Below are 14362 nucleotides of genomic sequence, written 5' to 3' on the forward strand. Positions count from 1 at the left end.
TTCTTTTTCTCCTCCTTTTCCTTTTTCTCCTTCCCTCTCCCCTTCCCTTTCCCCTCCCCCCTTGGTCTTCTTATTCTTCTATTGAGATATAATTGACACACTGCACTGTATAAATTTAAGATGTACAGCATAATCATTTCACTTACATACATCATGAAATGAAAACCACAATAAGTTTAGTGAACATTCAGCATCTCATGTAGATACAAAATAAAGAAAAATATATTATTTTCCTTGTGATGAGAACTCTTAGGTTCACTTTCTTAACAACTTTCATATATAACATACATCAGTGTTAATTATATTCATGTTGTACATTACATCCCTAGTACTCATTTATCTTGTATCTGGACGTTTGTGCCTCCTGACTGCCTTCATCCAATTCCCCCTCTCCTCACCCCCGCCTCTGGTAACCACAAATCTGATCTCTTTTTCTGTGAGTGTATTTGTTTGTTTTTGAAGTATAACTGACCTACAACACTATGTTAGTTCCTGGTGCACAACACAGTGATTCAATGTTATTTCTATACATTTCAGAAAGGATCACCACTACGTCTAGTTACCATCTGCCTGGTTTTCTCCACTATCTTTGTCAGCATTTTACCAGCTTTGCTCGCTAAGCTGCTAAACCTCAGAGCCTTCTCTAGTCAAGGATTTCCCATTGATTTTAGTTTCCAGAAATAGATTTCCAATGGGGCAATGAAACACTTATCACTAGATCATTACCATTGGTGAAAAGTCTCCTGCTATTCTGCTTATAGTCTACAACTGCTGAGGCTGTGGAAACTCAAATCTCTGAGGTCGTCTTATTTTGTCTGAGGGCAGAGATAGTTTGTTGTTTTAGGGAAGGCACTCACTCCTTAGACATTTTCTAGCTATTGGGCAGGAAAAAAAGAACTCTTGGAAATTACTAAGTTTTTCTGATGTTAAGGTGCAAAAAAAAATCTGTACATAAAAGAGGTGCTTTCTTCAGAGATATTGCTGAGATGTACGCTTACCTTTGAGTTCAATTTGGCCATGAGACTTCCTAGAACACTTTTCTACCTTCTATCCCTTATTTAGGCAAGGTGATAAAATACATCATAGGTTAGTTTAATCTTTTTCGCATGCTGTATGAGAAGGAAAGAGGCCCACTAAAGAGAATCACTAATAACAGTACAAGCAATGAGACAACAATGATAATTCCACTTGGCATTTATTTTTATATTGGTGTTTACTATGAAAAGTTCAAGTGTTGTATGTCAGGTCGTAGATGGACTCTCAGGTGTGTTATTGCTCCCATTAACAGATGGAAAAACTGAAATTGTAAAGGTATCTGTCTCATTAAAGGGCTCAGAATAAATAATTCAGTGGACCTTGTTATGCAGTTTGAAGTAAGTAAATGGCTGGGGGCAATCTGGAGAAGCTAGAAGAACTATATGGAAAAGAGAATGGGAATTGAGGTTGGGAGTTGAGAGTGAGGGAGAGTTCTAGAAAATATTAGAGAGTAGTGAGTATGCAAAGTAGTGAAGATAGGGAAGAATGGATTTTTATGTTTTGCTGCTTTTCTATGGCATAAAAACGTACTTCCTCTACCCCAGCCCCGCCTTTGACTGCGTCCTGAGAGATAAAGATATGAATTTGTTCAGATTATATGTTCGTTGCTTGTCGGACTGTGTCCTATGTGAGATGGAATCATGATGCTTCCCAGCCTCTTGTCTGTCTGGCACAACCTTGTTCTGTCTCTGAAATGATCCCATGTGTTAGGGTGTTTCAACATGGAAATGCTCCCACCAGAAGCTGAGGAGGAAAGGAAATAGGAACTTTCCTTGAGTCTGGAGGGTTAGAGGAGCGTCCTGTTCAAGGGAAGCAGGACTTTTTAGAACTTTTCCCACCTCCTGCCCTTCACCAGCCCTGTAGCGTCCACTCCAGCTGAGGTTTTCAGAGCCTTACACTTAACCCTGCCCACACAAAGCCTGCACTTAAGTCTCTATCTCCTGTCTTCCTTTACATACTCCAGGCTGTAATTAACCTCTGTCTTTCAAAATATCTCTGCCTTCCGCTCTCTGTGTTCCATAAACACTCCCATGCCCTCATGATATCTTAAATACCTCCTAGAGAATCAAGTGTCTCCAAACTTTTCACTTGGTCAACTAGGTGATGATACTGTAACTATTAGAGGCCCTTCAGGATAAGGAACATGTATGGGTGCAGGGAGTGAATTTTTCAGATGTGCATTTTACAGTCCCTCTAAAACATCCAGGAAGAACTGTTCTCCCATTAGAGCCTTTTACTGAGGGATGAAGTTAAAACAGAACAGTCTGGGCTTCAGACACCAGACAAGAATGTGACAGAAGGGGAATACAGTAGCAGCAATGGGGTCCCCCTTACGACCAGCCAAGAAGAAGATGTGAAGGGAGGTAGAGTGGCTTCAGGGAGAAAAGGGGGTTTGTGACCCCAGCATCTTTGCTTTAAGAATGAAACCTTGCTCCCAAACATTTTCTCCATGCTGCTTAAAAGTCTACCAATTAGATTAATTTGAGTTAATATTCAAATATCTCAAAATGAGACCATCGTTCTTTCATCTCTTCCTGTAAGTTGGTTTCATAAACACTTGTTTCCTTCCTTGCTTTATCAAGGTTTCTAAGAGGGTGAAACAGAACCACACTCTTGGGACCCTAGATTATAAGACCAACACAAAAGTGGTGGGGTGAACAATCACTGAACAGAAAAAGATGCTGATAACTTTTGTTCTGGTATCAACCCAGAGCCACGAGGCCAAAGGAAGGCCAGGCCACTGATGTGAACCTTGCATCTGAGCCCTGTTTTCAGGCATTACCTCCAGGGTTTCCAAGGTTCCAGACTTGTGTTCTCTTACTGTAGAGTCCCTAGCTGTGGGCTCCAAGTTAGTCCTAGACATTGGCAAAAACAATACAAATGCCATGTGTGTCCCCCTATTTATCCTGGGGGCTGTTTTCAAATTTAATCCAGCTCACTATGGCCCCAGGAAGCATTCTGTTCTCTCTCCCATCTTCAAGGTCAAGAACTTGAGTCCTGATTGTTGAGAAAAGACAGACTTCTCCTAGGAAAGAAACATCTTTGTTAGAGAAGTCTGTGTCAGATTATTTTGTCTGTTAACAGCAGAACCAGAAGATAATGAGGACTATTTGAAAGAGAGTAGCATTGACAAATGGTACACATTTCTGAACTCATTTCAAAGTACAAACTCCTATTTCATTTCGTTTTCTAAGGCTCTGAATAACTTATAGACAATTTAATTGCCTGTATTTGGAATAGGGAATTCCTAAAATGCTGAGTATAATATTTGGATTTAAAGAAAAAGACACCATAATAGAGGCCATTGTTCAAGTAAGTAGAGACAGGTTCATGTATTTCAAACCTTGGATAAAATATAAAGAAGATCATTGAGCTCTAATTTGAAAGAATTCCACTGAAAGCCCCAGAAAACAATCCACTGTGAGAATATGAGACAGAATCATAATATTTACTGGACAATTGTTTGCTAAGAAGCATTTATTTTATATCACTTTTTAACAAGACCAAACTGTCAAACTGTTTAAAATTCCATTGGAAAAATGTGAATTATCACAAAATTGTTTACTTTTTTATCCTTTCATGTATATTGGATTACTCATGGAAGACAATGGAAAGAATCTGAGAAATCCTAGTTTTAGGAGTAACTCAGACTGCATTTCAGAAATATTATAGACTGTGTAAACCAATGCGACTTTTGGACATGTATTAACATAGCTGAAATACTATTGGTGCTGTGTAAGGCATAAAGAAATGAAAAACTCCAGCATTATCATCAGAGATGATCCTTTGGAAGATGATGGTGCAAGTTAAACATTCTTCCCGTACACATAGTGATCATAGGAAAAAAAGAATCATCTTTATCTTGTTTTGCTAAATACCATTAGCTCCAGCAGCTATGATTCATAACTCATACAAATAATACAGGTCCTTTTAAACTGGCTCTGGAATTATGGAATTATCACCTATGAATGGATTGCAATCATATATATCCTAGATCATTCACCAAACATACATCCATGTAAAATCATGTTTAGAACAAGGCTGAATTTTCTTGGTATTAAAATCACTTTTGATTATTCATTCTAATACCAAATGGGCATTTCCACCTTTTTCTATATCTGAGTTTCAGAGACGTAGATAACTTATAATGATGCAACGGTTCTTAGCTGCATGAGGATCACCTGGAGGGCTTGTCACAGCAGATGGCTGGGCCCGCCTCCAAGTTTCTGAGTCGGTACAACTAAGGTGGGGCAGAGAATGTGCTTCTAACAAGTTCCATGGGATGCTGATGCTGCATTCCTGGGAACCACACTTTGAGTACCACTGCAATAAAGGAATCTGGGTAGCAGAGCTAAAAGCAATTTTAGGAAAAAAGTCTTTATGTATGGGTCTGGCTGGTATTGTAGAAAATGAAAAGAAATCCAAGCTTTCCCCTAAAGGCCCAGCCTCTCTGTGGCCTCCACCTCCACACAGAGCCCTCTGCCTCCTGTTTTTCCAGTTCTGTCTACCTACCTCCAGTTCTCAAAAGCGCTTGCAGATCTTGCTACCTTAATTTACCCTAAAATGTAACTTAATCACAGCAGTTAGTCCTCTCAGAGAGCTTTGCATTTTGAAGTGGATCAAAACTGTAAACACAATAAATGAAATCTGAACAATGAAAAGGCATTAATTTTAAATGGGAAAAGCTTTGTTACATCTTCACTCTCTTGCCTTCATTACACCAGACTGACCTAAAAGTCAAATCTCTCCATGCTACTTTCTTACTCAAAGTCTTCAATGACTGTCCTTCTCCTACAGGCAAATTTTAAATGCTTAGCCAGACTTCCAGGCCTTTCATTTCAGTTATTATATTGTTCAACTCTGTTTGTTCTTTAAATCTTCTAGCTCATTGGTAAACATTTCTTGTATCTTCTCAGTCTGTGCCTCTGTTCTTTTTCTGAGATCTTGGATCATCTTTACTTTACTATCATTACTCTGAATTCTTTTTCAAGTAGATTGCCTATCTCCATTTCACTTAGTTGTTCTTCTTGGGTTTTAACTTGTTCCTTTGCCTGGAACATATTTCTCTGCTGTCTCATTTTGTCTAACTCTCTGTGTTTGTGGTCTCTGTTCTGCAGACTGCAGGACTGTAGTTCCTCTTGCTTCTGGTGTCTGCCCCCTGGTGGGTGAGATTGGTCCAAGGGCTTGTGCAGGCTTCCTGGTGGGTGGGACTTGTGCCTGCCCACTGGTGGGTAGAGCTGGGGTTTGTCCCTCTGGTGGACAGGGCCGTGTCAAGAGGTGTGTTTAGAGGCAGCTGTGGGTTCAGTACGACTTTAGGCGGCTTGTTTGTTGATGCGTGGGGGCTGTGTTCCCACCCCATTGGTTGTTTGGCCTGAGGTGTCCCAGCACTGGAGGCTGCAGGCTGTTGGATGGGGCCACGTCTTATTTACTTAGGTATTTTTCTCCAACTTGCATATATATACTCTTTTAGGCATGTTTTTAGACAATAGCCAAGAAACTTTTTTTTTACTATAATCTTTGCAGTTACCTTTTAGCAATTGGTATGTACTTTGTCCTTGCAAACAGTCTAGGACTGAGGCAGCATCTGGTAGGGTTTTTCTGGCCAGGCAAGGAGAAAGAGAGCTAGTTGTTCCTGACTTTCTCCCTAGATTGCTGCTTCTCAGTCTTTCTCTCTTTACCACTGTTTGCTCTCTTGAAGCTGATGGGCTTCCATCCCTCACAATGCCTCCAGCCCTGTGGACATCATGAATGAGCTGGGACAAATGGGTCTGAACCTAAATCTCAAAAGGCAAGAACATCCCCATGTTAGATTCATCTTCAGACAGTTACATCCACCAGCTGCTCTGAAATCAAATCCTGGCTGCCTAAACCAAGCCACTAGTTATGGAGTGACAGGGAGCACATGCAGAAGTCTGCATTGAACCAGGAACCCATCTCAATAGAGTGGTCACTTTGTCCATTGCTTGGATGTGAATGGTTCTGTTCTACTCTGAACCTGTTGGGGTGGACTTTTTATTCCTTTACGCTGAGCTTTGTCACCATGTGTTCCCAATCTGAGCCCTGTTTGCTCAGACTCTTAATTCGTTTAGGAGCCTTGGAAGCTGCTTTTCTAGAGTTAATCTGGACTCGCTGGAAGAGAGTTCAACAGGTTCTATAGTTTATGCCAATCTAATACCTGAACCCGCTCTCTCACTGCCATACCCGGGGTGTGTATTACCTTTCCCTGAATACTACCGAGGATGGAAAATTAACTGCTGTCTGAGGTCACCCACTTAATCCTGAGTAGCTCTTTTAGAAATATCTTCTTTTCATAAACCAGATGTCAGCTAAAGTCAACTCGCCCTTTTAGATTTAAATGAAATTGTTTTGAATTCTCATGCCTTATGAGGTAAGCCATTTAGAGACTTTTTCAAGCTCTGTTAATCTTTGGCATGTGGACAGGAGGTTGTTTACAGTTGTCCTGGCCACCTCTGGCTAAGGCCTGATCACTCCACGTATGGCCCCTCTCTTGTCTATGCCTGGTCTCCCTTCTGTTTTCCCTGTCCCTCCACACCAAGCGGTCACCTTGTTCCTGTTTCAGCATTCCCCTTGAGCCCGTCTCAAACACAAGGCTGTTTAAGTGTGTGCATCACACTGTTATAGGAGAATTGGGGCAACTGTTGGAGATTTTAGAGCAGCAACCAACTTACGATTAAATATTAGACATTCCCAGGCTTGAAAACCTTTCAGCCATCTCATCACCAGGGGCCTCTCTCCCTGGACACCTTTCTCTGTAGCTCCCACCTCCCACCATGCTTGGCCTCTTCTCTTAACTCTTCCCCTTTTCTGTCTAACTTCTTGCTTATATCCCAAATTCCAGTTAACTTTCTCTGTAGAGAAACTTGGTGTTGCTTTTGTCTTCTTCAAGACTTGACCTTGGGACCTCCTGTCCCACACCCAGGGCAGTTTATCAATGTGTTTTCCCCAAAATAGCCCTCTCCCTAAAAGTCTTGTGCCAGATGTTACCCTGTCCCCATGTGGTTACCTAAAGCCCAGGTCGGACTCACTGTCGCTTCTATCCAGTTCATTACAACCTGCCCTGTCTTGGCCGACCCTTTGCTCTGGGGACACTGCTGAAGACAGAAAGAACACAGGCTTTGGAGTTAAATCACTTTGAAACCCAGATGTACTACTCATCCGTTTTGTGACACCTTTTCTAGACCACGTTCCTCAGCTCTGAAATGTTGATAATTATATCTTCTAAAGGATTTGTGTGAGAGTTTGACTAGGAATATACCATGTCTGACAGATAGTAGACACCAGAAGTTTTATTTCCTTTTCATAAAATAAAATGGAGAACAGGCTTGAAAATCTCCCAAGCCAATAAAACCATTGAAGTTATGTAAGCAAAATTAAATCTAGCTTGTTTCATGAACATAAGCACAACTTAACTTAGGTTATTTCTTGTAAATGCCACAGATAATCATAAAAGAAATTTAATTCATCTTCCTTAAATGGTGTAAGATAATCACTTTTAACCAATCCTCTGTCATCTGGAAACCACCACTGAAATAACCAATCACTGTGAAGGGAAACACCTTCCTCATTTTCAGTTTATGAGCATCTCATAACCTCATATCTCTGTGCTTCATACCAGTTTGGGGTTTGAAGTACCCCTCATGGTGAACAATTTTTTTCTCACTCAATAAAATATTCACATCAAGTAAAGCTCTCTAGTTTTCTTTTAACACTTTCCTCTCTGCCAGCCTCAAACTTCAGCACTGATGAGGATGAAACTTCCCCAGCCTGGCTGGATGCCTGTTTACTTCGACCTCTGACCCCTACCTACTTGATATCTCAGCTCTCCTGGACATTGAAGATGGTCCCTGCTTTGGCTGTCATCAGTCAGCCACTCCCACTCCATGCTCCAGATGTCTGGAACTACTCAGTGTTCCCAAACTTACTTTTTCTCATCTCTGGAGTCCTGCGATGCTATCCTCTGCCTTTTCACATGGGCAGCTTCTACTCAGGCTTCACCTAAATATCACCCTCTCTTCCAGAAAACCACCCCTGATTCTCCAAGACTGAGTTGGATGTCACTACTACATTTTCCTCTAGCACCCTGTAAACATCCCCATGACGTCCCCCAGCATAGGGTTTTAAAATCACTGGTTACTTGGCCTCCCTGTAGACTATTAGCTTCCTGAGGCAGAAGTAGACTCTTTTTTTTTTTTTTTTTTTTGCGGTACACGGGCCTCTCACTGCCTTGGCCCCTCCCATTGCGGAGCACAGGCTCCGGACGTGCAGGCCCAGCAGCCATGGCCCACGGGCCCACCCTCTCCGCGGCCTGTGGAATCCTCCTGGACCGGGGCACGAACCCGTGTCCCCTGCATTGGCAGGCGGACTCTCAACCACTGCGCCACCAGGGAAGCCCAGAAGTAGACTCTTATCAACGTTTTATCCCTAGGCAGAGGCACATAGCAAGCCTTCAAGAATGTTTGTATTTTCTTTGCTTTAGGAGATAGGTCCAAAAAAATATTGCCACGATTTATGTCAAAGAGTGTTCTGCCTATGTTTTTTTCTAGGAGTTTTATGGTTTCATGTCTTACATTTAGGCCTTTAATCCATTTTGAGCTTTTTTTTTTGTATATGGTGTGAGGAAATGTTCTAATTTCATTCTTTTACATGTAGAAGTCTAGCTTTCCCAGCACCACGTATTGAAGAGACTATCTTTTTTCCATTGTATATTCTTGCCTCCTTTGTCATAGATTAATTGACCTTAGGTGAGTGGGTTTATTTCTCAGCTCTCTATTCTGTTCTTTTAATCTATGTGTTTGTTTTGTGCCAGTACCATGCTATTTTGATTACTGTAGCTTTGTAGTATAGTTTGAAGTCAGGGAGAATGATACCTCCAGTTTTGTTCATTTTTCTCAAGATTGCTTTGGCAATTCAGGGTCTTTTGTGGTTCCATATAATTTTTAATATTATTTGTTCTAGTTCTCTGAAAAATGTCATGGATATTTTGATAGGAATTGCATTAAAATCTGTAGATTGCTCTGGATAGTACGGAGGGTATTACACTTAGTGAAATAAGTCAGACAAAGAAAGACAAATACTCTGTTACTTACATGTGAAACCTAAAAACTAAAACAAATGAATATGTATAACAAAACAGACTCACAGATATAGAGAATAAACTAGTGGTTATCAGTGTGGAGAGGGGAGGGGTGAGGGGTGAGATAGGGGTAAAGGATTAAGAGATACAAACTACTATGTATAAAATAAATAGGCTACAAGGATACATTGTATAGCACAGGGAAATATAGCCATTATTCTGTAATAACTTTAAATGGAGTAAAATCTAGAAAAATATTGAATCACTAAGTCGTACACCTGAAACTAATGTAATATTATAAATCAACTATACTTCAATTTAAAAAAAATGAATATTTGTAGTTGAATAAATCCATACTGCCTCGCTTCCATGCTGTGTGACTACTCACAGTCCTGACAAGACAGACAATAAGCCTAACCTTTTAATCAGTTGACAACCATCTTTCTTCCCCCTTACCATCACTGCCCCCAACCACATATACGTTACCATAAGAATGTATTTCTCTGAGCAGTAAAGATGTAAGATCTATATTTCACTTATCGTTGATAAAAGAAGTTGTATAAAATGGATGAGACATCTAGATAAAGAACAATAAACTGTAAAAATGTTCGGTGAATGAGAGCTCAGATGCTCTAGTTAAATGGCATTTCACAATTGATAGATAACACTGGGAAGAGGGAGAAATATTTAATGAGAGATTGTGGAAAAGGCAAAAGTAAAAACACAATTTGTGAACACAGTGGTTGATGCAAGGGCTTTTCCAGTCCTACAGACAATATAATACCTTACCTTTGTTGTACTCCATGGTTAACCAGTGCTTGCATATGCAGAAGGAAAGAAATTTTCTTCCTGCCTCTCCCTTTGTTTGCCTACCTTGGAAATAGCTTCAGAGATAAGAGACATTCAGTTATGGCTCACAGATATAACTGAGCTGTCCTGCACAAGTAGTTCTTAAAACAAGTCCAGAAATTTCCAAATGGAATTAGAAGCACTGAGATCACCATGAAGATGCAAGAGAGCTAGTCAGAGATGACCAAGAAAGTGTGCTGTCCTCTCATTTGGCATCTCATGAGTAGCTCCTCAGGCCTCCTGAAAGAAAATAAATTAGAGATGCCATGATAGCTGTCACAATCCACATCTCACTAACATGCAATGTTTAAAAATTTTAAGTGAACAAATAAAATACCTTGGAACATATTCTCTGTTTCGGGGCTAAACAATTTCGTTTTAACTATATAAAATTCCAAACCAAAGCCCTTAAATGTAAACAGTTAGTAGTAAAATTGGTACAAAGTAAAGATGATCATGATTATGATTTATGGACGTACCAAATGGATTATCTTAATTGCAAAACTAGCTCAGCCTCTGATGTGGTTGGAGTCCCGGGACAGAGGTTAACAGAAAGCACCGCTGCCCACTTAGCCAGGCGTACCCTTGCTTCAGACTAGGGCATTCCTTTCGGTGGGGGGAAAGAGCTGTATGATTTCACTGGCATTTCCATATGAGAGATGACATCTAAGAGAAAGCAAGACATTTGGTTGCTTGGAGGGACTGTTCTATAGATGATTTTAGGCAAGTTATTTGCCTCTGAGGCTCAGATGCTCATTTGCACAGAGGGTAGAAAAATGAATGCAAGTATTAGAAAACAGGTCTGGCTGTTGTAACAGAAGTCAAAATACTTGTGGCTCAAAAGAGGCAGGAGTTTATTTCTCTCTCATGACACCGTCTGACCATAACCAATCTAGACTCCACAGTTTCAGGACCAGGCTCCTCCGGTCCTGTTTTGCATCTTTAACACTCAACTTTCATCTCCGGGCTAAAACTGTCTGTTCCCAACTCCTGCCTTCATGTCTGCTTTGCAGCCAGTTGGAGAGAAGAGGATGAAGCGGGGCATAATCCTTCCTTTTTCAAGGGTGCAAAAGGCACGTCACTTACATCCCTTCTGCTCACATCCCATTGGCACTTAGTCACATGGTCACATCAGTCTGTAAGATGAGCTAGAAGATGGAGTCTTTAGCTGAGGTGCCACATGCCCAGCTAAACTTTAGGACTTTCTTGCTAAGGAAGAAAGGGAGAACATATACTCAAGGGCAGCTAGCAATTGTCCTTAGCATTTCTTGTGACTTTCTGCTAAAATAATAGGTAAAACGTTTGATACAAAGTCAATGTTAAACAAAAACTTAAATCAATTTGATTTCATTCTTAATAAAGAGACATAAGTATAAAGTATACGTATATCCACACAGAGGCACACAATGTGGGTCAAATTAAGCATGGCTGAGGTTTGGAGATAAAATGACTCTCACTACATTGGCTTTCTGGCCCTGCTCAGTTTAGGCAGTGAAGGCTTCATCTATGGGCCCAGCCTTGCCCAGTTCCTCAACCACTCCTGACCAGGTTATCCCCAGTAGGCAGTCTTATAGCTAGAGCTATGTTCAGAATCAGGTGTGTCTTGGGTGAGTCCAAATTGCAGCCCACCCTTAACTCCTGATTCATCTCTTCAGTTCCTGCATCTCAGCTCCTACGGCTCTCCTTCCCCATCTCCACTTGTCCAGACATACCCATGATCAGACTGACCCAAAACATGACACAAAGGAATGTTACCAACAACGCTTTTATATACTGTTCTGCTATTATCATTACCTTTCATGCAGAGTTTCTTTTCTCCCCAAGTTCAAAGAAAACAAAAGAAAAGTAAAGGAGGGGCTTCCCTGGTGGCGCAGTGGTTGGGAGTCCGCCTGCCGATGCAGGGGACGTGGGTTCGTGCCCCAGTCCGGGAGGATCCCACGTGCCTCGGAGTGGCTGGGCCCATGGGCCATGGTCACTGGGCCTGCGCGTCCGGAGCCTGGGCTCCGCGACGGGAGAGGCCACAGCAGTGAGAGGCCTGCGTACCGCAAAACAAACAAACAAATAAAACAAAACAAAAAGAAAAGGAAAGAAAAGAAAAGAAAAGAAAAAAAAAGGATGAGATGATCAGAAGCACAGATGGTAGGAAACTATACCAGGGAGAGATGTATCCAGAATGGAAAACAAGACAACAAGAACACACGTACGGCAGTGTTGAGTGGTCACGTGGCAGTTATCCAGAAGCTCCAGATAACAATGCAGGAAAACACACGACAAGCCCTCCTACACTGCGTGGGAGGATGGAAGGTGGTGAGAGGGGGAGGAGGGGGACACGCGTCATTCCATGCTCAGATGATTCTCACTTCAGCAGGACATCCAAGGAGGACATACCCACAAACTGAGTGAAGGGCTAGTTGACCATCTGGCAAAGCTACTTTCTAACTAAGGTATTTCACTATTAACTAGGAAAATTTCTACTTAATCTATGGGGTGGCCCCCTGTAGGTAGGTAAATGAATAACATTTTATAACAGGTGTCTTTGGGGCTTTCTCTGTCAAAAATGCAATAGACCATTTAGAACAGGACTTGATAAGGGGAGAAATCTCACATGGACTCTAACAGATGAAACAAGAACATAACTAACTCCATGTGAGAGCTTCCAGGGATCTCATGGCCACTCACACTCACACACGGTTCTATAGTTGAGAAGGCTATGGACCTGCCCAGCCCATACAGACTGACAGTGTACTGACAGTGTACAAAGAGCCTTGACATGTACTTTCTCATGCCAGAGGAATCTCTTATTCTGAAAAGAAAATATCTCTTGTGGGAAATCATTAATATGTCCTTAAAACCATTTTTTATCAAAAAGGATGAGACCTGCGATGGTGAAACAAGCTCTAAGTGTATAAATAACATCATCTGACTGTTGTAGGATGACCATGTTCCTGAGGAGTTTGCAGAGTGACAAACGACTTCAGACAGACGTGTGGTCTGGCTGCACATTTTATAAGTGACTTTAGAGGAAATGTTGCTTCAAGAACGCAGGAGAGACTGCTGATCTCAATCAGCTGGGAATGAGGACAATCCTTATTGAATGAGCAGAGAACAAGGTCAGTGTTTACGAAACAACCCTTCCTATTGAGTGAGACAGCACAGGCAGCCTTGGCTGGGGAGGTGCTCCCCGCAAGTGAAGGGCTGCTCAGTTTCACTCATCAGGGCACCCCAAGCAGGGCTCAGTGTGCTCTGGAGAGGGCAGAGAGGAGCAGTCAGACTTCCCAGGTCAGGAACTAAAGCCAGGAGCCGGCAGGTGAGTGGGGGCCTGGAAGGCGGCAAGTGGAGGGGAGAAGTGCATTGCCCAAGGATTCAGAGGATCAGGGTTCCAGCCCTAGCTCTGTTCCTAGCTGTCCTGGTTGTGCCGCTTTGAGCTGGTTACTTCGCCTCTGGGATGAGCTTCAGTTTCCTCCTCTGTAGAAGCAGAGGGTAGCACTACACATTTTCCGGCTCTAAAATTCTATCGTCCAGGGATCACTACTCAAACGCCGACAGTCAGTCATGGTTCCCAACCAGAGGCAATTTGCCCCCCTCTCCCCAGGGGACATTGGCAATGTCACCACTGGTTGTCACACAGAAGGAAAAGTGCTACTTCTACTGGCATCTGGTGGGCACAGGACTGAAAAGCTCAACTACCCAGGACAACCCCCTACCAGCAAGAATTATTCAGCCCCAAATCTCAACAGTGCCAAGACTGGAAAACACGAACTGAAAGGACAGTATAATGATGAACTCATTTCAGCCAGTTATTGTCATTTTGCCAGATCTTTTTTTTTTTAAGAGAATTGAAACATTTCAGTTTTTATGTAAAATATCCCAAATTTAAAATGTCGCCACATGTTAATTTTTTTTTTTTAACAAAACACTCAGGCAGCCAAATAAAATAGGGCTTAAGGACAAATCCTGTGTGCAGGCTGTCAACCTGTGAAATCTTATGTAGCCAGCTACTGTCCAAGTAATTAGTACAGTTTAGGTGAAAACACGGATTCTTTTATCTGTGTCAGGTTATCTGAGCCAGATCCAGGCAGGTCGAGGATAATCCACAGGTGTGCTCACACGCGCGCACACGCACGTGTGTGTGTGTGTGTGTGCGTGATATCATGATAAAAACACTAAGTGAAAGTGTCCAGAGACACTTATCACCTGTGTAACTGGTGGTAGGAATTATTAAATTCTTTGAATAACAGGGTCTCCATTTTCAAGGAAGGCATCACTAGCCTTGCTGTCTACCTCTCCCGGTTGTCACAGAATGTGACCTTGAATGTACCTTGAAGCTGGAGGGAACTTTAGAAATTACCTGATATGTAATTGACTTTGCCCTTGAGCTCACAG

At 41.9% G+C, this 14362-nt stretch overlaps 1 protein-coding gene and 1 long non-coding RNA gene across 2 annotated transcripts in view; both read right to left on the reverse strand.

Moving 5' to 3' along the window:
* Positions 1 to 291: 291 nt before the first annotated feature.
* Positions 292 to 14362, reverse strand: part of CCDC91 (coiled-coil domain containing 91) — a 406785-nt gene continuing 392714 nt past the window's right edge. The window contains exon 14 of the mRNA XM_027129339.1: positions 292 to 3061. Coding sequence (XP_026985140.1) covers positions 2975 to 3061 — 87 coding nt within the window. The 3' untranslated portion in view covers positions 292 to 2974. The remainder of the gene's footprint in view (positions 3062 to 14362) is intronic.
* On the reverse strand, positions 9803 to 11899 carry LOC113632327 (uncharacterized). The gene is made up of 2 exons (XR_003437763.1): positions 11774 to 11899; positions 9803 to 10219 (listed from the first exon to the last, which is right to left on the reverse strand). It is a non-coding gene; the product is annotated as an uncharacterized LOC113632327 (long non-coding RNA).

Source organism: Aethalodelphis obliquidens, unplaced genomic scaffold (genome assembly GCF_003676395.1).
Source record: "Aethalodelphis obliquidens isolate GAN/ISIS:26980383/991018 unplaced genomic scaffold, ASM367639v1 scaffold36, whole genome shotgun sequence".
In the NCBI taxonomy this organism is placed as follows: domain Eukaryota; kingdom Metazoa; phylum Chordata; class Mammalia; order Artiodactyla; family Delphinidae; genus Aethalodelphis; species Aethalodelphis obliquidens.